The 23,223-nt window shown below is 53.9% G+C and overlaps 1 protein-coding gene across 1 annotated transcript in view; it reads left to right on the top strand.

Moving 5' to 3' along the window:
• PPIL2 (peptidylprolyl isomerase (cyclophilin)-like 2) overlaps window positions 1–23,122 on the top strand; it is a 25,701-nt gene extending 2,579 nt beyond the window's left edge. Inside the window, 19 exon segments of the mRNA XM_008574809.1 lie at window positions 3,168–3,217; window positions 4,085–4,130; window positions 6,070–6,132; window positions 7,704–7,755; window positions 8,465–8,516; window positions 9,521–9,612; window positions 10,623–10,712; window positions 11,566–11,641; window positions 12,746–12,906; window positions 14,190–14,265; window positions 14,837–14,943; window positions 15,357–15,446; window positions 15,741–15,774; window positions 16,359–16,476; window positions 20,470–20,542; window positions 20,646–20,708; window positions 20,851–20,991; window positions 21,343–21,454; window positions 22,570–23,122. Of these exon segments, the coding sequence (XP_008573031.1) occupies window positions 3,168–3,217; window positions 4,085–4,130; window positions 6,070–6,132; window positions 7,704–7,755; window positions 8,465–8,516; window positions 9,521–9,612; window positions 10,623–10,712; window positions 11,566–11,641; window positions 12,746–12,906; window positions 14,190–14,265; window positions 14,837–14,943; window positions 15,357–15,446; window positions 15,741–15,774; window positions 16,359–16,476; window positions 20,470–20,542; window positions 20,646–20,708; window positions 20,851–20,991; window positions 21,343–21,454; window positions 22,570–22,676 (1,603 nt within the window). The 3' untranslated portion in view covers window positions 22,677–23,122.
• The last annotated feature ends 101 nt before the right edge of the window (window positions 23,123–23,223 follow it).

The following is a 23,223-nucleotide window of genomic DNA, read 5'->3' as shown; positions in this document are numbered from 1 at the left end:
TGTTTGAGGAACCTCCATACCATTTTCCATGGAGGCTGCACCATTTTACAGTCCCACCAACAGTGTATGAGAGTTCCTTTTCCTCCGTAACCTTGCCTGCATTTATCGTTCAGAGTCTTTTGGATTTTAGCCATCCTAACTGGGGTGAGATGGTATCTCAGTGTGGTTTTGATTTGCATTTCCTGAATGCTGAGTGATGTTGAGCATTTTTTCATATGATCCTTTGAGACATACATTAGATCATCCCAGGGCCCTTCTTGAGACCCGCCGACAGCTTTCTGTCCCACTTAGGGCACATCCAGAGCCCTTACCATGGCCTGCGAGGCCCTTCGTGATCCAGCCACAGTCAGTGCCTCTGTCTTCATCTGCTGCTGCGTGCCCTGTGCATGCTTTTCTCCAGTGACTTCTCCCTTCTTCTGGAACACACCCAGCTTTTCCTGCCTCAGGGCTTTTATATTTGATCTGCCTGCTGGTCCTCCTGCCTGGAAAGCTCTTCCCCAAGATCTTCACATGCCCAGTTCCTTCTCATTTCATTTCATTTCGTTTCATTTCATTTATTTATTTATTTAAATTTTATTGAATCAAAGTTGTTTATACATATTTTGTGGGTTCAACATTGAGATATGTTGGGCCGGCCCGTGGCTCACTCGGTAGAGTGCGGTGTTGATAACACCAAGGCCGCGGGTTCGGATCCCATATAGGGATGGCCGGTTTGCTCACTGGCTGAGCGTGGTGCTGACAACACCAAGCCAAGGGTTGAGATCCCCTTACCGGTCATCTTTTTAAAAAAAAAACAAAAAAAAAACATTGAGATATGTTGATCAAATCAATATTACTAGCATATATCTTGTTACGAATCATACTTATTCTTTATGCCTCTTGTCCAATCTCTCCCCATCCCCCTCTCCCTCTCCCTCCCCCCTCTAATTACCCTAGATTTCTTCTCTCCTTCTGAAAGAGTAATGATTACTCTGTTGATTTGTTGCCTAGATGATCTGTCCAATGCTGAGAGGTGTGATCGGGTCCCCCAGTATTATCATAGAGCAGATGCTTCTTCTGTCACTCTGGAATGGGCTTTGTGGAGAGAGACCTCCTATTTTTTTCTTTATCTCTACTAGTGATTCTCCTTGTGTAAATGCACTCCAGTGGCTGGCGTACATCTGCACGAAGGGTGTGGTGTCTAGCTGCTTCACAGCAGCCATGGTTATTGTGGTGGCTGTGGTGGACCACCCACATGGAGATGATGTTTTGGCATGCTCCTTGGTGCTGGCAGTAGCCTGATTGTGGGGAGTGTCTGGTCCTCAGCTCCATTCCTGGGGTCCCCAGGCAGGCCCTGAGGTGCTGGCGCAGTATGCCTGGTTGTGGGGAGGGGGGTCTGGTCCCCATTTCCACACCTCCACACCTTGAGTCCCCGGGTGGGCCCTGAGGTGCTGGTTCAGTGTGCCTGGTTGTGGGAGGGGTGTCCAGTCCCCTTATCCATGCCTCAGGTCCCCAGGAGGGCCGCAAGGCACTGATGTGATATACTGGTTGTGGGAGGGTGTCTGGTCTCCTTCTCCATGCCTTGGGTCCCTGGACAGGCCCAAAGGTGCTGGCATGGTGTGCCTGGTTGTGGGAGGGTGATCCAGTCCCTGGCTTCATGTCTCGGGTCCCTGGGCGGGTCCCGAGGTGCTAGTGCAGTGTGCCTGGTTGTGGGAGGGGGTTCGGATCCCTGGGCAGGCCCAGAGGTGCTGGCGTGGTGTGCCTGGTTGTGGGAGGGTGGTCTGGTCCCCTTCTCCATGCCTTGGGTCCCCGGGTGGGCCCTGAGGCTCAGGAATAGTGTGCCTGGTTGTGGGAGAGCAGTCCAGTCCCTGGCTTCATGTCTCAGGTTCCCAGGTGGGCCCGGAGGCACTGGTGCAGTGTGCCTGGTTGTGGGAGGGGGTTCTGGTTCCCTTCTCCATGCCTCGGATCCCTGGGTGGGCCCCAAGGTGCTGGTACGGTGTGCCTGGTTGTGGGAGAGGTGTCCGGTTCCCTTCTCCATGCCTCAGGTCCCTGGGTGGGCCCCAAGGCTCTGGAATGGTGTGCCTGGTTGTGGGAGGGCAGTCCGGTCTCAGGTCCCCAGGAGGGTACTAAGGCATTGGCATGGTGTGCCTGGTTGCAGGCAGAGGTCCAGTCCCTGGCTCCATGCCTCATGTCCCCTGGCGGGCCCCAGGCACTGCTGGTGTGCCTGGGCTGGATCTAATTTGTTGTCCTTTGCTTACTTCTAAAACGGGGGAACTTCCTGTGGGAACTAGCACTTGAGCTCTGTGGTTGAGCTAAATTGCAGCTTTGCTTCTGTTTCCCTAGGGAAGGCTTTTTGTGCTGCTCAGGATTTAATGGTTGACCTTATAGGTACTTCCAGCTCTCCAGAGACATGGTGCACCTGGGTTGTGTAGAAACTCTGATCTGGGCCTGAGTGTTTTCATCAAACTGCACCCCATGCAATTCTGCATTCCCATCTAGTCTCTTCCGAGTGGTCCTGCGCTGATTGTGGGGTGGATCGTCTGTCCTTTTTGTGTCCTGGTGTTCTCCTGGAGGGCCTGTCTCCTCCACTGCCGTGCTCCAAACACTTCCCATGGGATGGGCCCTGCACCGGTCCCTTGCGATGACTCACCGGCCTCTGAATGGCTCCCCTTTTTCAGCTGTTCTGGCTCCTCACTCCTGCGTGGGTTCACGGGGACCCCATTAGTGGGCTTGCTGTCCTGGGGGCCACCAAGGCCCTCTTCTCCCCTGCCGCCTCCAAGCAACTCCATCCAAAGGGCACAGCTGCGGCTTTTGCCTGCTCCTGCTCTGTGTGCTCAGCATTTGCAGCCTTAAGGTGGCCACAGCCCAAAACGCTGAGAGCAGTTTTTTCTTTCATTGTGGCTTCTCCTGCCTTCATGAACTCCGTAGGTCTCTCCTCCTCTTCCCCTGAGCTCCAGTGGCCCCAGCTTGGCTAATGTTACATTTTTATTTCATTTCCTTTAAAGCAATGTATTTATTTACTAGTTGTGTATGCCCATGTCTTTTGTGTTGATCATTATGTGTGTGACATATAGTAGGTGTTTAATAAGCATTTGCTAAATGAGCAAATTCATCAATCACTTACTTCCAAAGACTCAGTCCTCTATATAAAGGGAGGTGGTAAGTAACATTCCCTCTTTCTTCTTCAGGTACATTACCTGTGCTGAATACACTCACTTCTATGGTGGCAAAAAGGCAGGTAAGGCATGAAATCCTTCTGTTCTCCCTGGGGTTGGGGGTGGTATTAAGGAAGGATGTCTTCGGTATACAGTGAGCTGTAAAAATGGACAATTAATAAGAACATGGAAACTCTGGTACACAAATGGGCTGAGGGCACAGTTCACAAAAGAGGAAATATACTCAACATAAGAGAACAGGTTTCATCTCAGTGATGATTTTATAGAACATAGGTTAAAATAACATTTTTTTCTCTATCAAGTTAATAAAGAATAAAAAAAGTGATACTATCCAAAGCTATCAAGGCTGCAGTAAAGAGAGCACAATTATTATTTTTTATTTTTTTATTTTTTTTATTTTTTTTTTTTGTCTTTTGTCTTTTTCCGTGTCTGGCAACGGATCGCAACCCTCAGTGTTGCCCCCGCACCGGACCGGGGACCGGCAACGGGATCGCAACCCCCGGCGCTGCTCCCGCGCCTCGCTCAGCCAGTGAGCGGGAACCGGTCTGTATGTGGGATCCGAACCCTCGGGCGGGAGCGCCGCCGCGCTTCCCAAGCAGCACACTATCCAGTGCGCCACCGGGCCGGCCCAAGAGAGCACAATTATAATTTTAATGGGAGGAAAAAAGTTTATACCTTTACACCAAGGCTGGCTGGTTCAGATCCTATAACCAGCCAGCCATGAAAAAGAAAAGTTTTTACTTTTTCTTCTGAGTTTTTAAGAATTTTTTTTTGGTTATATCTGTTAAAAGGTTTTTAATCCACAGAAATTGCTATACTAGGTAATTCACACAAACTTTTTCATAAAATGTAATTGAATTGTTGATAGGAGCACACAGATGAAATATTTTACAGAATAAGTTTTCTGTTTCTTATTTCATTTTAAATAGATATCCCACAGACAAATTTTCGTCGTTTACCTTTTGACCACTGCAGGTAAGAGTTTTGCAAGTTTATCACTCCTTTGTGTTGGTTCTCTTACACTGTCGGTACTTTCTGATAGTGAACCTCCTCCTTGGGGATACAGTTGGGGTTCTGAGTCCTGCACCTGGATCTTTCCGAACTGGGAGAGAAGTACCCCACAATGGCCACAGCTAGTGGGTCTTTTCTGCTTACTGTATCTGTGTTTACATTTGTTGTCAATAGCAGCAGTAATGGTAATGACACCGGGAGGCTCTTCTCCCATACTTGGGAACTCAGGTCACTGGTGGGGATCAGGAGGGACCCAGATACAGAGCCCCTCAAAATGCTTTTTCCCGGCCCAAGTTGGTATGTGTATGAACAAAAGGGGGCCTGTTGGAGAAGCAGGACTAGGAACAATGAACCTCAGCACACTGTGCCTCTTTAGGGAGAAGGGACTGGGGAGTGGGCAGGTCTGGTGGTCCCCTTGGGCCTAAGTTTCTTCAAGCCTGGGCAGTGGTCACCTTTGTCCTGGACACATGTGCTTCTACATAGCATCCCCCTGAATTCTGATTCTGTAAGCTAGAGTGAGCCTTGACAGCTGACAAAGCTCTTCTGGTGATTGTGGCACCTGAGTTGAGGCCAGCCAGCCAGATAGCACAGTGCAATGACAAAGGGGCAGAGGGGCCATGCACAGTGCAGGGAGGCCTGGGGGTGCAGCTGCTGCAGCCCAACAGGGCCTCCCCACATCTGCCCAGGGGCCCCCAGGAAGCTCCCATGCAGTGCTTAGTGGGCACTTTTCTGCTTCCCGGCTCCTGCTCAGAGAGGAGGAACAAATGAGGCCAAGGATTTCTCCCCACCCCCACCAGGTTTGTCGTTGGCCTCGTGGGAATGTGGTCTTACCCGAGTGATTCGAGGTGATGGAAGTGCTTCCATGCATCATTCCAGTTCCTCGAAGAGGTCTCTGATCTGCATCTCACCCATTTTTTAACTACCTTGGATTATGGGAAAAATATGCTTTGGGGAGCAGATGTGTGTTCATTGCCATGATGTCTGGAACCTGCTTTGTTGTCAGCCTCCAGAACCACCACTACTGCTGCAGTTAGAGTAGGAGGTTGGCCAGAGAGGGCTCCCTGGGGCAACGAGCATCCTGAGAGGTCACCACACCAGGCCTGGTGGTAGCCCAGCAGGGCCAGAGCCTCAGTGCTGCCAGACTTTTCAGGTCCTGGGGACTGATCTGTGCTGACTAAACTCGTAGGTGTTTGATGTACAAACAGAAGCCAGGTTACCCAGGGCTCTGGCTGGCTAGTGACAGAATCTCCATGCAAGAAAAAAGGCTACTAGCTCTCATGTGTGGACTTTGCTTTTCCTCAGCAGGCTGTCTGTGGGGGGGAAATGGCTTGTGGTGGTTGGGGCCTTTGGAGTTCTCTCTATCCCCACATCTATGTATCAGTACTTTGCAAGGGCTCCCAGAGACTTGGGTCTTGCCTGAGTTGTGCACCCACCCCTTGGAAATGTGGGAAATTGTGTTTAAACTTTGTGGTCAGGGGCAGGCAGGGCACCCTAAGGCACGAAAGCCCCATCAGACTCTCTTGGGATGGGAGAGGGCAGCTCTCAGTAGAAAAGCATGGCTTGCCTGCTGCTTGAGGTTTTGGAGAGTGAATTTTAGTTCTGCCCTCCTGAGGCCACCTCCAGGGACTTCTTTTGGACTTGAACATGATGACAGAACCATTGCATGACACACAGAGGGCATGAGAGAAGCCAGGCTGTTGCCATGCCCTGGAACCCCGGCCTTGGACTTAATGGTTTGTACCCGGAGCCTCTGAAGGATGGGACATCAGGTTGCCTCTGGTGCTGGCAGCCAGCGCAGGCTGTGCAGAGGAGTCCCTGGAATTGTTGAAGGAACAACTGAAGGAGGAAGGGCCAAAGGGAGACATCACAATGCTGACCAGGAGTGACTTTGTCCTTTTTTCAGTCTCTCTCTGCAGCCCTTCGTCTACCCGGTCTGCACCCCTGAAGGTGTCGTCTTTGACTTGCTGTGAGTTTTCCCTTGAATTTTGATCTAACAGAGGTGGTGAGATTGTTGACACCTACTAAGGAAGGCGATATTGGGCCAATTCAAGGGTTTGTGGCTCCAGTATTGCTGAACCAGGCAACGCTGAGGTTGCCAAACCCCTGGTCTCAGCAGCTTTGGGAGCCCTGCGGGGGGCCTCTTGGGGGAACCCAGGTGGGACAGCCAAGGCCTCAGGGAAGTGGCAGGAGGGCTTCTGTGGCTCCCAGTCAGGCAGCTGTGACTGGCAGGTGCTACTGTCACTGCCTGGAATGAATTTGACCCCTGCCTCACCCCCACGTGGGAGGTCCTAGTGTTCTAATTGGCACAGCTGAACCTGTTTTGGAATGTTAATGAGCTGAGTATTTTTCTTTTTCTTTTCTTTTTTTTTTTAAAGATGACTGGTAAGGGGATCTTAACCCTTGACTTGGTGTTGTCAGCACCACGCTCTCCTGAGTGAGCCAACCAGCCATCCCTATATAGGGATCTGAACCCGTGGCCTTGGTGTTATCAGCACCACACTCTCCCGAGTGAGCTGCAGGTCGGCCCTGAGCCGAGTATTTTTCACTCAGAGCCGTAGTTAGGTGCATACTTTCCCAGTGCTGTATTTTTTTTTTTCCTTTTTGTCTTTTTTCGTGACCGGTAACGGGATTGCAACCCTCAGTGTCACGCCCGCACCGCGACCGGCAACGGGATCGCAACCCTCAGTGTCACGCCTGCACCATGCTCAACCAGTGAGCGGACCGGTCTCTATATGGGATCCGAACCCTCGGCGGGAGCGCGCCACGCTCCCAAGCGCCACACTCTACTGAGTGCGCCACCGGGCCGGCCCCCAGTGCTGTATTTTGAAGCATTATGCTGTTTTATGTTCCAGCATAAGCCAGCTTCTAGAATTTTTTTCATGTTTCATGCTCATTTTAGAATATTTGGAAAATGTTTCAAAGAAAAAAAGAAAATTTTACCATAATCCCACTATCCAGGATAACCACTGTAAATATACTCCTCTTAATTCTGTGAGTTTATTTGTAGGAACATGGTTGAGATAACACTGTGAAGATAGTTCTGAGTCCATTTTTCACTCAGTTATAATGAGGCTTTCTCCTCCCTGTGACTCAGAAGTCTCTGAAACTATAATTTTTGATGCTTACTCTGTACTTCCTTCCTTTCTTTTTCTTTTTTTGGTGGCTGGTAGTAAGGGGATCCAAACCCTTGACCTTGGTGTTATCGGCACCAGCTCTAACCAAGTGAGCTAACCGGCCAGCCCTGCACAGTATTTCATTGCACAGACATATCCACGTTTATTTATACCTGTTTTTGCTAGTTATAGTTTTTGTTGTTTATACGTAGCTATAATAAAACTCTGAACATATTTTGGAACTCACGTGTCCACAAATATTCCTCCACTTCCTTTGAGGCAGCAAGGAGCTCTTCCTCTCCTAAAGTGAAGTGAAACCCATTCACAGGCCTCTTACCTGGAAGCAGCTCTTCAGGACTGTGTGGCTGTCACCTAGTGGTGCCCAACCACCCTGGTGATGCTTTCTGTTCTCTCTTCCCTCCAGGAACATCGTGCCATGGCTTAAGAAGTACGGGACCAACCCCAGCAATGGAGAGGTGGGTGGCTGTGCAGGAGTGTGGGTGATGCTGGCACACCGTCCTCCTGTGCTTTTGCTCTGGTGGTTTTCATGTACACGCAAGTGGTAGAGACCCATTCATGGAGCACTCTCTGGATATGTCTCCTGCAGGCACACGAATGTACACGTGTATATGGCTTTTCTTGGGCAGCAGATGCTATCCTAGTGCGTGAGCCTTTCTTTTCCTTGCTTTGGGCTCCTGCACTGTGTCACAAATGTCCGCGTGAATGTGTATGCACAGAGGACACTGCCTTACTCTGCGATGGCTGCGCATGTCCTTCTCTGCGCGTGTGCTGTGCTGGATTTTGAGTCATTTGCTATTACAAACAGATGTGCAGAGAATGTCCTTTGGGCACGCAGGATATCCTTCTGGGACTGCTGGGTCACTGGTTGGGTGCATTTTCAGTCTCAGTTGTGGTAGCTACTGACAAATCACCCTCCAAGCAGCCACATCATTTTATACTCCTAATAACAGTGTAACAGTGCACCGTTCTGCAGCCTCTTTCCAGCTCATCCTGTGTCCTGGGGCCTCCCCAGGTCACCCCTGTGGCTTTACCTGTTGTCTGTAGCTGCAAAGGATTGGCTGGTCAGAGTCCTTTCTAGTCTCTCTCTTTCACCCAGTTTCACAACCTCAGCATCTCTTTACATCAGTCACTTAGTCGTTATTGTTATTATTATGCTTCTTCCAGAAACTAGACGGGAGGTCCCTGATCAAGCTGAACTTTGCCAAGAACAGTGAAGGTGAGTTATCCTATCACAGCCAGCTCGAGGCATGGCTGGCAGAATCCGGGGTTCCTGCTCTCACCAAGGTCTTGTACACAATCAGTCAATCCCTTCTGATCCAGCTGGACACTTGCTTTTAGTTTCTCAGAAGATGTCATTTGATTTCTTCTTAAAGGTCCAGATAGTTTTGAGGTGGGGTGGGTTGGGGTACAGTCTTGGGTGCTAGGCTCTTTTTCCCACAAGGGCAATCAGGCCATTGTGAGCTGCTAGTGGCCTTTGTGAGCACAGTCAGGTTCTGAGGGGTACAGGCCATATCTGGCTGAAGCTGCAGTCTGTTCATTGCTGGAGGCAGAATTTGATCAGGCTGAGACCTGGGGTGGGCAGCCAGGCATAGGCGTAATGGCCTGGAGGGACTTGCCAGGTGGCTCTTGGACAGGGCTTCCCCGCATCACTACTCATTAAGCCCCAGCCCAGCGCTGTGGCCCTCCTACTTTATGTCCCTAACGCCCTGTGCTGTACTCCTGGCCACACATCTGAGCTGAAGTGACCTGCCCACCCAGCCCCACTCTGGGTGCTGATCTTGCTCCAGGTTCTTTGTGGGCTTGGCCCAGGTCTCCTTTTGCCCGTGCAGATGCCTGGTTTAGGTGGTTGTCTGTGCTTACTGGGTGCATGTGTTGCAGGGAGATGCTGAAAGCATGTGAGGCTGGGCCATTCTGCCTCCCTGTCTGACCCCAGAGTCTGGCCCAGTCAGTGCTGGGTTCGCAGGTGAACGAATGAGTGAACTCAGAGAAAAAGCACAGTGTGTCCCGGGATGAATAGGAGTTTCCTGATGGTAATGGGGGGGCGGGTAAGCAGCTGCCCGCCTCTGGTTGCCCGCTCTGGGCAGCTGATGTGGGCTTCCACCTCCTCTCTTTCTCTGACCTGGGGCCTGAGTTCTCTCCTGGCCTGGCCCCAGTGGTCTTCACTGGAAAGTTCAAAGCCAGTGGGGGTGACTGGCCTCTCTGTGCGTGCCTTCTCTCTAGAGAAATACCACTGCCCGGTGCTGTTCACTGTGTTCACCGACAACACACACATCGTGGCCATTAGGACAACTGGTAACGTCTATGCCTACGAGGTGGGTGGTCGCCTTGGAGGGTGTGGGGAGTGTGTGGATGGAGGCCCTTGGGAGTGTGCCCTGGGGAGGCACCTGCTGGCCAGGTGCTGGGGGTGGGCTGAGCACGGCGGACATGGCCTGTCCTCATGGAGTTTACAGTCACAGCCACCAGCACAGGGCATCCTGCAGAAGCTCAGCCTGGGCAGCCTTCTTTCAGATAGGTCAGGAAAGGGGGTGTGTGTTTCTTGTCACCTCTGGACCTGAAATCCAGGCAGTTCTGGCTGCCAAGCTAGGGTCCTTGTACCCCAGAGGGTCCTCCCCATGTCTTCAGCAGAGACCAGCCCTGGGGAGGGAACCTGTGCTCTAAGGACAGGCCCCAGGGCTTCAAGGGGAGTGCTGAGCCCTGGAGCAGGCCAGGCCAAGCACTGTCCTGGAGGGAGCTGTCCCCAGGAAGGAGTGGATCTGGGCTGGTAGGAGGATTCTGGCTGGGAGTGGGTGTAGGAGGAGAGGAGTGTTCTCCTGCTCAGGGGAGGGCAGGCAGCAGGCCCCACAGTGAAGGAGAGCCTTCCTTGCTGCTGTTTTCTTTCCTACACCTGCACGTTTGCAGGGCCTGGGTGGCCAGTACTACCCCAGGGCTCTGGAGGCTGCTGCTTGCCTGAAGCACACCCTGATGGGCTTTGGAGCAGGTGTCTTGTGGGTTTGCTCATGCCTGCCCCTGGCCTAGCCCCTGGTACCTGGGAGGTGCTCAGTAAAGAGGGGAGTGGCTGGGTGGGTGGCCTTCCTGAATCTCTTTGCTGATCTGTAAAATGTGTGCCACGAGAGCGTCCCACGGGGAGTTTTGCTGAAAGGGTTGGGTCTGGCTCACTGTAGGGCTCAGCAAGCTGTGCTTGTCACCGAGGGGCCACCCCTGCCAGCCTGTGGCGTGTGCAGGGTGGTCTCCGCCGTTTCCCCACCTCTGAAATGGCACTCAGTCTGGGCTGGCTCCAGGCCTCCCTGCGGCACTGTAACTCCACACTACCTCCCGGCTGCAGGCTGTGGAGCAGCTAAACATCAAGGCCAAGAACTTCCGAGACCTGCTGACTGACGAGCCCTTCTCCCGGCAGGACATTATCACCCTCCAGGTGAGTGTCCCCTTCTCATGGGAAGGACCACCCAGAACGTTCAGTCAGCTCCCCCTGCCTACCCACTGCTTCACGCCAGGCTCGGTGGTCTTCTCTCCTGTGACCCTGGCCAGCTGTGGTTCCCCAGTTGCCCTTCATGCTCCCAACCTCTGGTCCTCCTGCTCTCGGTCGCCTGGGCCTTGGCCCAGGCCGCTGCCCCAGTCTGACTCTCACGGCTCCTCCTCTGATGCCCTCGCATGTCAGGGCCCCTCATGTCTGCCCCCAAAGCCATATGAGGGCATCAGAATGGCTGCTGCACAGGCTGGATCTGCTGCGGCTGTCTCAAGGGCAGGAGCTGGCATGTACTGTGTGCCCCAGAATCTGTCGGAGGACTCTGACTGAATTGATGAAAAACAACCTAGGAAAGCAGGAGGCTGCCCGGATGGAGCCGCGTGTGGCCTGGGCCGGCTTGCAGGAACAACCAGTCCCCTCTGTGCTTCTCCCATTCTCATCGGAGGGTGGCCCCACAGCTGCCCATTTTCCCTCGGCCAAAACTCAGGCCATCCCTGGCTTCCTAACAGCAAGGGATGATCCTTAGCTGTGTTCCCTGGAGGGAGGGGACACAGTTTGGAGAGCAGCTAGCCAGTCTGTGCCTTCATCCCCACCCCACCCCTGTTTGTTGCCTGGGGTGGAGCCCCTGCCCCTCTTCCCTACTCGCCCTACAGGCTTCAGTGCAGCCACTGGCCTCTCCCCTGCCCCCTCCATCCCCCACACCTGCCTGTCCTTTGCCATGTGTGGGAGCTGTGCGGCCGCAGGCTGGGGGCCTGGCTGTAGTGCTGGGTTCATTCTGCTGGGCATTTCCTTTTTGCTGCAGGACCCCACCAATTTGGACAAGTTCAATGTCTCCAACTTCTTTCATGTTAAAAATAACATGAGAGTAACAGACCCAGGTATGTGCAGTCAGGAGCTGGGCTGGGTGCGAGGGGTTTGGGAGAAACTAGCCGTACTCCCTGGGCCAAGCCCCTGCCTGCCTGGGGCCAGGGAGTCCAGGGATCTGGCTCAAGCCAGAGGGCCCTGGATTTCCTTCAGATGTTCAGACAATCAGAGCTGACTGCAGCATGGAAACACCGATAGGCGACACTAGCCACCCTGCCAGGATATCTCACTTCCTTTTCCTCGGGAATCTCTTTCTGGATTCCTCTCTCTGTCCAGGTTCACTGATGGAGGTGTCCCTGGAAGGAGGCTCTGGCTTAGGTCAGGCCTAAGTCCCGTGGCCAGCTGGGCCCTTGGTCCCTCTGCTCACTCCGGATCAGTGGGCACATTGCTGAGCACGTTGCAGGGTGAAAGTGGGTCCTCATGCTCAGAGATCAGTTGGCCTCGGTGCTGCAGATGCCAGTGTCCCAGGCACTTGGTGATACATGTCGTATGGACTACTTAGAACATATGTAGGCTGAGCACACGATCAGGGACATCAAAGCTCGGAAGACCCAGAGGCCAGGGACTGGGGCCCACTGTGCCCGTGCTGGGGGGCTGCTGACCGTGCTCCATAGGGTGCGCTGTGCCCTCAGCCAGCAGGCAGCACACGCCCCTCAGAATGGCATGGATTGGCCACTTCACATCCCTAAAGATGCTAAATGCTTCTATTATTTTATTTTTTTATCTTTTATTTTTTGCTTCTATTATTGTAAATAAGAATAACTTTTAAAATTACAAAAGCAAAACCTCTACTATAAAAAGATTGAAATATACACATAAATATAAGGAAAAAATAGAAGTCGACCCAAAGCCCCCCATCCCTGTTAACTGCCTGGGGAGACCCCTCTTGGCCTGTGGCCAGGCACATGGTGCTGTGTGCCCTGGGCACCCAGCTTTGCTGTGTCCACCAGTGCTACTGTGACATGGTAGCAGCATGGGGCCCACGTGTGGCTGGGCGGCCCTGGCATCACCGCCTGCAGCTTTTGCTGTTGCCATTGGCTCTGGATCTCTGTCCCCATCACTTGTGTCTGGGGACACTGCTAGGGCACAGCTGCTTAGACCACGGTGCTGTTTTGTAGATGAAGAAAAGGCCAAACAGGACCCGTCTTATTATTTGAAAAACACAAACGCTGAGACTCGCGAGACCCTGCAGGAGCTCTACAAAGAGTTCAAAGGAGATGAGATTCTGGCGGCCACCATGAAAGTGCCAGAGAAGAAGAAAGTGGACAAACTGAATGCCGTGAGTGGAGCCCTGAGGAATGGTGCTGGAGGTGGGGCTTGGGGCCTGGACCCCCTCCAGAGCTGTGGCGCCCTCAGGGGCCCTGGATCCCCAGGCCTCAGGGCTCCCCCACGATGGCTCCAAGAAGGTGGTGGGGGTGGTACAGACATCCTCACTGGCGTTGAAGATCGGGTGGTGGCCCCAGCTGTGGAAGGTCTGTCCTGTACTCTTGTTTTCAGCCCGAGCCAGGAGCAGATGGGTTGGGTGGACAGCTGCCCAGAGGCTCCAGTGGATCTGGAAGCTGCTTCTGTCCCTTGTGACACAGCAGCCCCAGGACATGTGATTCCATAGTAGCCAGGAGGGCGTGGCTCCCTGGGTGCACAGGCACTGGCCACACGATGCCCAGAGCAGATCCAGAGAGAGATGGTGGGTATTTCAGGGACTGTTGTGATGCTGAGGGGGACAGTGGTTCCCTGAGCCATAGTGTGGGATTTGTGTCTGCCTTTGTTGGGCTGAAGAGCTACTCCTATTGTACAGAGCCTGGTGCGCTGGAGCCCAGGGGAATTATCCAGGAAAATCCGGAATTTTTTTTTTTGGCGGCTGTCTGGTGTGGGATCTGAATCCATGACATTAGTGTTAGTAGCACCACGCTCTCCCGCGTGAGCTGAGCAGCCAGCCCTGGAAAGTGTAAAGAAGAAAGGCTGCTGTCTGCAGCCCCCCACTCTACCACAGCCGCCCTTAGTGCTTTGGTGTATTTTCTTCTGATGGGGAGAAAGCCTTCTTTTTTCTCTTTATGTAGGATTTTAAAAATAACATTTATTGGGGCTTTTTGTTCCCAATTAAAGAGTTAATATATTTACTGTAGAAAATTTGGAACCTTTAAAAAGAAACACAAAGTCACTCCTACCCCAGTCCTGGAGGGAGCCAGTCCTGTGGGGTATTTCTTTTCCAGGGTTTGATGTAACAACATGAGAGTCAGTGCCAGCTGAGGCCCTGGCTCCCCCGTGGCCCCTCCCCCCCCCACTGTGGCCCTGCCTTGGTGTCCTCCTGCTGCCATTGCTGCGCCCTCATCCTCTGGTCCTGTGGCTCGCAGCTGTAGGCCCTCAGAGGGGAGCCGCTGTGGGCTGGGCCGCTCTGCTGGCCCCATGGGCAGTAGTCAGGGAAGTCTTCCTGGAGGAGGGGCTCTCTGCAAGGCCTGGGTGGCAGTGGCGGCAGTGGTGGCATGTGACTGGCTTCCAGGCGGTGCCTGCATCCGTGGCCTCCCAGGGCCAGGTGCTAACCTGCCACCATGGTTTTCTCGACAGGCGCACTATTCCACGGGGAAGGTCAGTGCCTCCTTCACTTCCACAGCCATGGTTCCAGAGACCACGCACGAAGCAGGTAGCTGCCTTTGACTCTCCAGTCACCAGCGGTGCGACTTAATGGTGGCAGAGGGTGGATGCCCTCCTCCCCGCCTGCCCTCCTCAGCCTTGCTCAGTCGTGCTTGCACTGCATGGTCTCTCAGGCGATCAGGAGTGGGAGTGTGGAGACAGGACCTCTTGGAAGGTGGGATTCGTGTTGGGGTGTGTGTGATGAGTACCAGGCCTGGGCCAGGAGGCTCCTCCCTGTCGTGCTGCTGTGGTCCCCGCCTTGGTGGTTTTGTGGGCACGTGCCTAGGCTTGTCAGTGGCTCCCACTGTTACCTGAGCCCCAAGTCCTTCCACTCCCATGCTCCCCACCCCAGCCTGTGTCCAGGTGTTCCCAGCTTCCTCCCTTAACTGCCAGCCACTGCCCCATGGGGCCAGGCGAGCCTGCGTGGCCAGGGTGCACCCTCGGCCTCCGACCCTGCACTTGGCCCAGGGCTGGGGCCGTGCCCTGGTGCTGAGCCTGTGTGTCAGAGGCCAGTGGTGCCGGGCGTGGAGGGGCCACCATGCGGTGGAGGGCGGCTGTGGAGCTAGAGCTTCTGCTCGCAGCTGCCATCGATGAGGACGTGCTGCGCTACCAGTTTGTTAAGAAGAAGGGCTATGTGCGGCTGCACACCAGCAGGGGCGACCTCAACCTGGAGCTGCACTGCGACCTGGTGGGTTCCACTTGACAGCTGTGTCTCAGACAGGGAGCGGCAGCTCTTACATGCTGGTAGAAAATTCAGTCTGTCCCCAAGAGGCAGCTATGGGGCCCCCTGCTTTCTCCCCAGAGTGGCCCTGTGAGCGGCACAGCGCCCCCTTGGTGTGCACACGTACCCAGAGAAGGGGCCGACCCCGCTGCCCTGCCCCTCCTCCCTGCAGCACTCACCCCAGTCACGCAGTGGCCAGTAGCCCGTTGTTTAGCTTCATGGGCCCTTCCCTATCCAGTGGGGCTGGAGCAGACTGAGGGCTCGAGGCTCTGCAGGCCAGGCAGCTGCCTGCCTGCCATGTGACGAAGGCTCCGTGTGGTTTTTATAACCCTGCTGTGAGCTCCCACGTGTCTCACAGGAAGTATTGGGCTATTTTGCAGACACCAAAAACCTGTGAAAACTTCATCAAGCTTTGCAAGAAGCATTACTACGATGGCACCATCTTTCACAGATCCATCAGGAACTTTGTGGTGAGTGATGCGGGACAGCACTGGCTACAGACGGGCACCCAGGCCAGGCCATGGGGGCAGGGCTGTCCTGTAGGTGAACCCTCTGTCAGGGAACCTGCAGGCTGGCCTGTGAGTCCCTGGCTCAGGCAGAACTGGGTTCATGCAGACAGGTGGCCTGGGAGGGCCCCTTGTCCTCACCATGAGCTCAGACCTCGTGGAGCCATCTGGGGGTTGGGGGAGTCCTTTAGTCAGAGCGGGCGGTGGGGAGTGGGGACTCGGATACGACCTGCTCACTGGCTTTTGTTCTGTTCGCAGATCCAAGGGGGCGACCCCACAGGCACAGGCACGGGTAGGTCTGGTGTGCTCCGCAGGGCAAGGGGGAGGCAGGCAGGGGCTGTGCAGTGAGCTCCGGACACAGAATCTGATAGACCAGGGGTGGAAGCACAGGCGGGCTGCCAGTGTGCAGTGCCCCTCAGGCTGGACCTTGGTTTTCTCATTTCGAGATGGTTGTGAGGTTGCAAGGCCCACAGGATACATGGAGGGGAACGGGAATGCACTGCGTCCTCCCTGGGCCCCAGGGGCACCTTGCTACCTCTCAAAGCCCACTCAGCCTGGCAGCTGCTTGTCCCAGGCACACACCTCAGTCCAGAATAGCGCGAGTGGTAGTGACTTATGGCCTTGAGTTTTAGTCCCTGTCCTGGGGCAGGCCCCATGCTAGGCTGGGACGATGAGCTGCTGCCTACCTGTGTGAAGGTGCAGGAGCTCCAGGGGGAGCTGGTGCTGAGGGGGCCTCAGGGCCTGAACTGCCCTGGAAGGTGTTCCTGCCCCAGACAGGGCCCAGCAAGCGCCTGAGGCCCCTTGGGACTGGGTTTCTGGGGCTGGCCCCGCTGGGCCCAGTCATTCTCACTGCCAGCTGAGCTCTTCTTTTTACAGGTGGGGAGTCATACTGGGGAAAGCCCTTCAGAGACGAGTTCCGGCCCAACCTCTCGCACACGGGCCGGGGCATACTCAGCATGGCCAACTCGGGGCCCAACAGCAACAAGTCTCAGTTGTGAGTCTGGGTTGTGGGCTGGCTGTGGGGCGGGCCTGGGGAGGTGACTCACAGCTCTTCCTGGCGGCCTCTCCCTAAAGAGTGTGTTGGTCCTGGATCAACTGAGTGTCACCTGTGTTCAAATGGGGAGCCCCTGAGCAAGTCACAGGCAGAACTGCATGCGGAGCATGTGCTGTGAGAGGACAGAGCCAGTCATTACTGGGAGGTCCAGAAAGGCCTCTTGGAAGCTATGCTGGTGGGGAGTGTGTGTGTGTGGCGAGGAGGCTGTGCCGGGGGAGTTTAGCTTCGTAGGCCAGCACGTGGGGAGGAGGAAAGTGTGCGGGGGCAGCCTGGGCAGGGAGGTGCCCAGAAAGACACAGGAGGCCCAAGGCAGAGCGTGTGGCCCTGCGGTGTGTGGTGAGTGTCAGCAGGTGGGGAGCGCCACTGTGGCAGGAAGGCCAGGCATCGTGTTTCAGAAGGATAGACGTGTCTAAGAATGTGGCTTGACTTTCCCTTTGGATACGTCTTTTATTTGTTTTTTGTTTGTTTGTTTTTTTCCTTTTTGTCTTTTTTCATGACTGGTAATGGGATCGCAACCCTCAGTGTCGCACCCGTACCATGACCGGCAACGGGATCGCAACCCTCGGTGTCGCGCCCGCACTGCGCTCAACCAGTGAGCAGACCGGTCTCTATATGGGATCCGAACCCTCGGTGGGAGCGCCGCCGTGCTCCCAAGCGCCGCACTCTACCGAGTGCGCCACCGGGCTGGCCTGATGTCTTTTATTTGTTAATGCTGGCCAACTGCCAAAACAAACAAACAAAAAAAAACAGTTTTTAAAATGTGATTTTATATTTTTTTCTGTTTTGTTTTTGGTGGCTGGCCGGTATGTGGATCTGAACCTGTGATCTTGTGTTACCAGCACCATGCCCTCCTAAGTGAGCTAATGGCCAGCCCTGATTTTATGGTTTTCTTGACATGGGTCCTCTGCCTTTCTAGATAAAGCTACTCCTTAAGAATTTTATAATTTGGGGCCAGCCTGTGGCTCACTTGGGTGAGCGTGGTGCTGACAACACCAAGTCAAGGGTAAAGATCCCCTTACCGGTCATCTTTTAAAAAAAAAAAAAAGAATTTTATAATTTGTAATATTTTTGTAAATGGATTTTTTCCTGCCCACTTTTAGGGGATTATTGCTCATGTAAAGAAAAATTTTTATTATATATTATATATAGAATTTTATAATTTGTAATATTTTTGTAAATGGATTTTTTCTGCCCACTTTTAGGGGATTATTGCTCATGTAAAGAAAAATTTTTATTATATATTATATATATATATTATTATAACTAGCCACTTTATCAAATTATCTTATAATTCAGGTAGTTTTATAAGTTTCTTGGGTTTTCTAGAGGCTCAAGCTTGCCAGTGAAATGTGGCCTCCTCTCCACTCCCCTGGTGTGCACATCAGTCGGGTCATGACACTGGCAGGCGTGTTAGGAAGCAGCAAAGTGGCCACTTCTGCCTTCCTAAGTGAGTGCTGTTCTGCCATCTGATGACATTTGTCGCTGGGCCTATATTTTAGAAGAGGTGGCTGAATTTCCAGAAGAGGTGGCTGAATTTCCAGAGGCTTTTTCTTAGCATTTGTTATGACGATCATACGCTTTGCTTATCCTCCTGGAATTTGTGGATGCAGCCACCGAGTAGCCTGGCCTTTCCAACTTGGCATTCTTGGAGTAAACCCTGGCCTGCCGCTGCTTTGTGGCTCACTCTGCCGGCTGTGGACTGGCTCCATCAGGTTTTGGTTGAGGGGCGCGCCCACCGTGTGCTGGGAGCTGCGCCAGCTGTGGCCTTCTAGTTAAGATTACACTGAAGTCAGCTGTTAGCAGCTGGCCAAGGACGGCACGTGCTCTCCTTGTTGCTCTGTCCAAGCTCACGCCTCCTGCCTCTTTCCTCATGGCGCTTGCATTTCTTGTTTAGCTCAGTGCTTTCTGTGGGGCTTACCAGTTTTTACCTTCTGTGTGATGTGTTCCGTGTCTCTCTTTAATTGCTCTTCCCGGTATCTGTTCTCTCTCCACTTTTTTTTTTTCGCAGCTGCCGGTATGGGGATCCAAACACTTGACCTTGGGGTCTCTCCACTTTCTTAATCTCATGTCTTGCTCTTGGCCATAGAAGATAGTTGGGTCGGCAGCTGTTGAAGGTGCACATCCCTTTCCATGGCTTGCTGGTTGTTTCTAGTTTCCCCTCTAACTTCTTAGCCAGGAATGGTCTAGGACTGTTTCTGATTTCCATGTAGTTCGGGCACGTGGTTTGTTTTTGCTGCTGTTTGGGGGTGGGTCACTTTATTATATATTAACTCTTCAGCTTAACTAGCTTATAAAACTGCTGGTAGATCAGTCGCGTGTTTTTTTTTTTTCCCCTGATATTGTTTTGTACTTTCTCTGACAATTCTTGCCAAAGGTTTGCTTATTTCAGTCTTTTTAAGGAACTTCAGACTTTAATTTCTGTCACATCTTTGTTTTCCCCTTCATTGTTCTTTCCTTCCTATTTTCTTCAGTTTTATTTTATTCTCTTTCTGGCTTCCTTAACTGTGTTAGCAACTAGCAAGAGAGAGCACCACTTGCAGGTCAGAGTTCAGGTCTGCACTGTTGCAGGGTTGACATCTGTGGAGACTCGCCTGGTGGCCTCGTGTGTGGTTCGACCTGGTGATTTCAGGAGTGTGTCCCCAGTTGGCTGGGTGATGCGTGTTCCATGCACTTGGTGGTTGTGTCCTGTGTCTCTCACCAGCGAGTCTGTGCAGGCTGTTGGGGACAAGGGTGCCGCCCTCCCCTCTCCGGGGATTGGCTTCCTGCTCTTGTTCACTGTGACACATCCCAGGTCGCTTTTTGCCTTCATCTCTTGTACACTGTCTCCTTCCCTCCTTTCACTTTCAGCCTTTCAGATTGTCGCATTCTAGGGCTGTCTCTTTAGGGACATGCCTGCATTTTGGTTGTTTTAATTCATCCTGACAGTCGGAAGTGCGCACTTAACCTTCCGGTCAGGGAACTGCTTCCCGGCCCCCTCCTCTGTGCTTTCTAGTCATCCTTTTTAATATTTCTTTTCATTTCCTCCTCTTCTCTTTCTCCTGGTTTGGAAGTCAGATGTTTAAGTCAAGAAGTGCATCTGTTTAAAGTCTTGAGCAACTAGGTAACGTCTCAACTTTCCTCCCAGACAAGCCCTGTCTGTCAAAGGCTTTCCTCCCAGCCACCCGCCCGTCCTCCACGTTGGTGTCATCGGGTATTTTAATTTCACCCCCTTTTGATGCCAAATTAGACATGACATTTTCTTGGTCTGTGCCCGTTCAGTTACCCACGGTTCCTTGTTTCCATCCTTGCTTCATCTCCTCCTTTCTCCCGGTTCCCAGCCTTGGTCCTCTACCTAGTCCCTCGATGGGGCAGGGCTGGGTTCTGGTTTCCCACTTGCCCCTCCCTCCCATCCCAGACTGCTCCAGAGCAGCTGCGAGGGCAGGCCCCATCGGCCCGGGTGGCTTGGCTCTCCAGACCTGCCGGGCTAAGGAGAGGGGGAAGCTTGGGCCAGCTGCCCTGTCCGACTCACGCCCCCCACCTCTGGGCACTTTGATAGTGCCCGAATCGGAAGTCTGGGCCACATCTTGTCTTGCTCTTGGTCCCTTAGTCCAGGGGTTGGCAGACTTTTCCTGTAAAGGCCCAGGTGGTATTTCCAGTTTTGTGGGCCACACGGTCTCTGTGACAAGTACTCTTTGGTGCAGCATGAAACAGAATAGACAGCATGGAAGCAAGCGGGTGGGGTTCTGTCCAATAAAACTTGATTTACAAAACCAGGCAGCAGGGAACTGGGTTTGGCCAGGGCTGTGGTCTCCTGGCCCCCCTCATTTCTCCTGTGGCCCATCCTGGCTCGCAGCTAAGTTGCTGCCCGAGCCCTGCCGGCCCATCTGACTGTGTGGCCCTTGTGGGATATCCTGCCTGGGCACGTGCAGACCCGCCTCCATCCCTCTGCTGCAGGGTTGTTGGGGGCTTTGACACGCTGACATCCATGGAGAATGTGGAAAGTGACCCCAAAACTGATCGCCCTAAGGTATGTGCCCAGGGAGACCAGAGGGACCACTGCCAAGTTGGCGCTGGGTGGGCGGGAGGGAGGAGCCTGCTGGCGCCGGCCCTCAGCCCCCTTCCGCTGGCAGGAGGAGATCCGCATCGACGCCACCACGGTGTTTGTGGACCCTTATGAGGAGGCCGATGCTCAGGTGAGGGAGACGTGGGGCTGCCCCTGGGGAGGGCTCCAGGCAAGTCCTTCCTTGCTGGGGCAGGAGGGGCCCTCACACCCCCAAACCCAGGGTCCGTCCCCACCTGAGGCTCCTGGTCAGCCACGGCCCTGCTCTGCCACAGATTGCCGAGCAGCGGAAGAAGACGCAGCTCGAGGTGGCCCTGGAGGACAAAGTGAAGACCAGTCAGCCCCAGCCGGGGAGCCAGGGCCCCCAGACGTACCGCCAGGGGGTGGGCAAGTACATCAACCCGGCCACCACGTGAGTGGGATGGGGCTGGCCTCTCCCATGTGTCCCTCCAAAAGGCAGGGACCCATCTAACAGTGCTCTACAAGGACCTACTGATGGCCCTGAGTCAGAACCTGGTGGGGGTGAAAGCCACGTGCACTAGACTCAAGCAGTGACTGTGTGTCCTGGGGGCCACTGCAGCCAAAGGGATCTGCACCTGTGCACAGAGACCAAGATTTAGGGGACAGGGGAGCAGTGATATGTATTTGGGGGGCCGTGTGTAGATGTGGGATATGTGAAGACTGCAGCACTTCGGGGTGTGGGCTCCCAGCTTGGGGCCTGATGCCTGCCCGGCAGCTGGAATCTGGTTCTCTTTCCAGGAAACGAGTAAAAGAGGAAGAACCATCAACCAGTACAGCCGCCCCTGTGGCCAAAAAGCCCAGCCGAGGTTTTGGGGACTTCAGCTCCTGGTAGCAACAGGCCAGATGCTCTAGATCCTGGTACGGATGCAGGGCTGCGGGGCCCTGAGTTTTCTGCCTTCATAAGCCTACCCTGCAGGCTGTGATCCAATAAAGCTCTTGCCTGTTGCCTGGGTCCCCTTTCCTGGCCCCTGGGAGCCCACAGCCTCCTTATTCCTTACCTGGTGCCAAGTGGCCAGGCCCTGTTTCCAAGGCATGGGCCCAGCCAGAGCCCACTTCTTGGACCTCCAGCACAGGGTCTGGCCCTAGACCAAACCTGAGGTGCAGGCCTCCAGTGGGCAGGCCGGGACAGTGAGGAGGGATCGGGTCCCCATCTGGTTTTCTTAATCCCTCTTCCGTCATCTTAGGGACAGCCTGTTTACTCAGCATGGGTCCCTGACCAGCACTATCACCTGGTACCTTGTTAGAGATACGGATTTGCAGAGCCCAGACCTGAACTGGAGCCTCCGGGGGCTGGGGCTCCTCGGGATGTGATGCGACAACCCTCAGGGGTTCTGATGGAACTGGAGGTTGAGGACCCTGGACTCCAGTCTTAGTGTTACTTTCAAAAGCCATTTCCACCACCCCTTGCTGGGGCTCTCAGGACCGGACTTAAGCTTGATCCTTGGTTGTTCTCTTTTCCCATCTCTGATGCTGAAGCTGCAGGCCAAGCCCTGGCTCCCTGGATGGCAGGCAGAGCCTCCCTGCCCCGCCCATGCCCCTCGCCCACCTCCACGCACTGCCCAGGGACCTTCGTGACACAGCTCTGCCCACTGTCATCTTGCCTTGCACCAGTCACTGACACCTCCTCCCCAGCCTGTCCCTCTGCAGCTGCCCCTTCTGTGAGCAGGGCTCTGGCTCTAGAATGGCCTTCTAATCCCCTCCCTCACCCCCTTGCCCTCCTCCAGGCTGTCCCCAGTCCCTTCTTGTCCAGCTGCTGCCTGATAACTCACATGTGTAAAAGCAGGTGGGGGCTTAGGGGTCATGGTGAGCGCCTAGGTGAACCTGAACCTGCAGGCCCAAGCCAGCACCCAGGAGGGCACAGGGCGTGTGCCAGAGAGGCCATGACCCCAGGGGAGGGATGGCCAGCACGTCAGGATGGGTAGAGGTGCAGTTTCCCTAACTGTAATTACGCTTTTCTCCGGCCACACACGAAGCCCCCGACCAGGCAGTGAGCTTGGAGAAGCAGGACTGCAGCAGCCCCCAGACCCTGGAGGAGCGCCGAGACCCAACAGCCCTTTGGTCCCAGTGGGTGCTGCAGTAAACCAGGGCTCAGCCTGTTGACAACGAGCACAATTTAAAAGGAGATGTTTGACATTGGAGGCTTTATTTGTAAACCTCACACAGACATAGGACCAAGGGCTGGCAGCACGGCCAGAGGAGGCTGAAGGTGGCGTGTGCTCGAGCTTGGTGGTCCTGTTCCTTAAGGCAAAGCTTCTGGCTGTCCCCAGGTCGCTGTCTGGCAGTCCAGCCTTACCCAGTAGCCTGCACCTGCCCTGAGGGATGGGCCACACAGCCTCACCCACTTGCCTCCGCCCCCACCCCCACCGGGCAGAGGACAGGCCCGCCGGGGGCTGTTTACAAGTGAGGGTTCACATTTCTGTAGTTCGTTTTAGAGCTTAAATTTTAGTTTTCTAGATGTTAAAACCACTTGGATTTTGTAATTACCTGATGAAGTCATCAGATAAATTAAAGGACTTATGGAAAAATTCTCATTTCTGGTCCTTTTTAGTATCTGGCAGATGCCATCAAGCATGAGAGTGTTGAGGTATAAAAATACTGTATAAAATGGCAACAAAACTAAACCACAT

Source organism: Galeopterus variegatus, unplaced genomic scaffold (assembly GCF_000696425.1).
Source record: "Galeopterus variegatus unplaced genomic scaffold, G_variegatus-3.0.2 Scaffold1109, whole genome shotgun sequence".
Lineage (NCBI taxonomy): Eukaryota > Metazoa > Chordata > Mammalia > Dermoptera > Cynocephalidae > Galeopterus > Galeopterus variegatus.
Note: the sequence above shows the minus strand (reverse complement) of the source record. Positions and strands in the feature narration are given on the sequence as shown.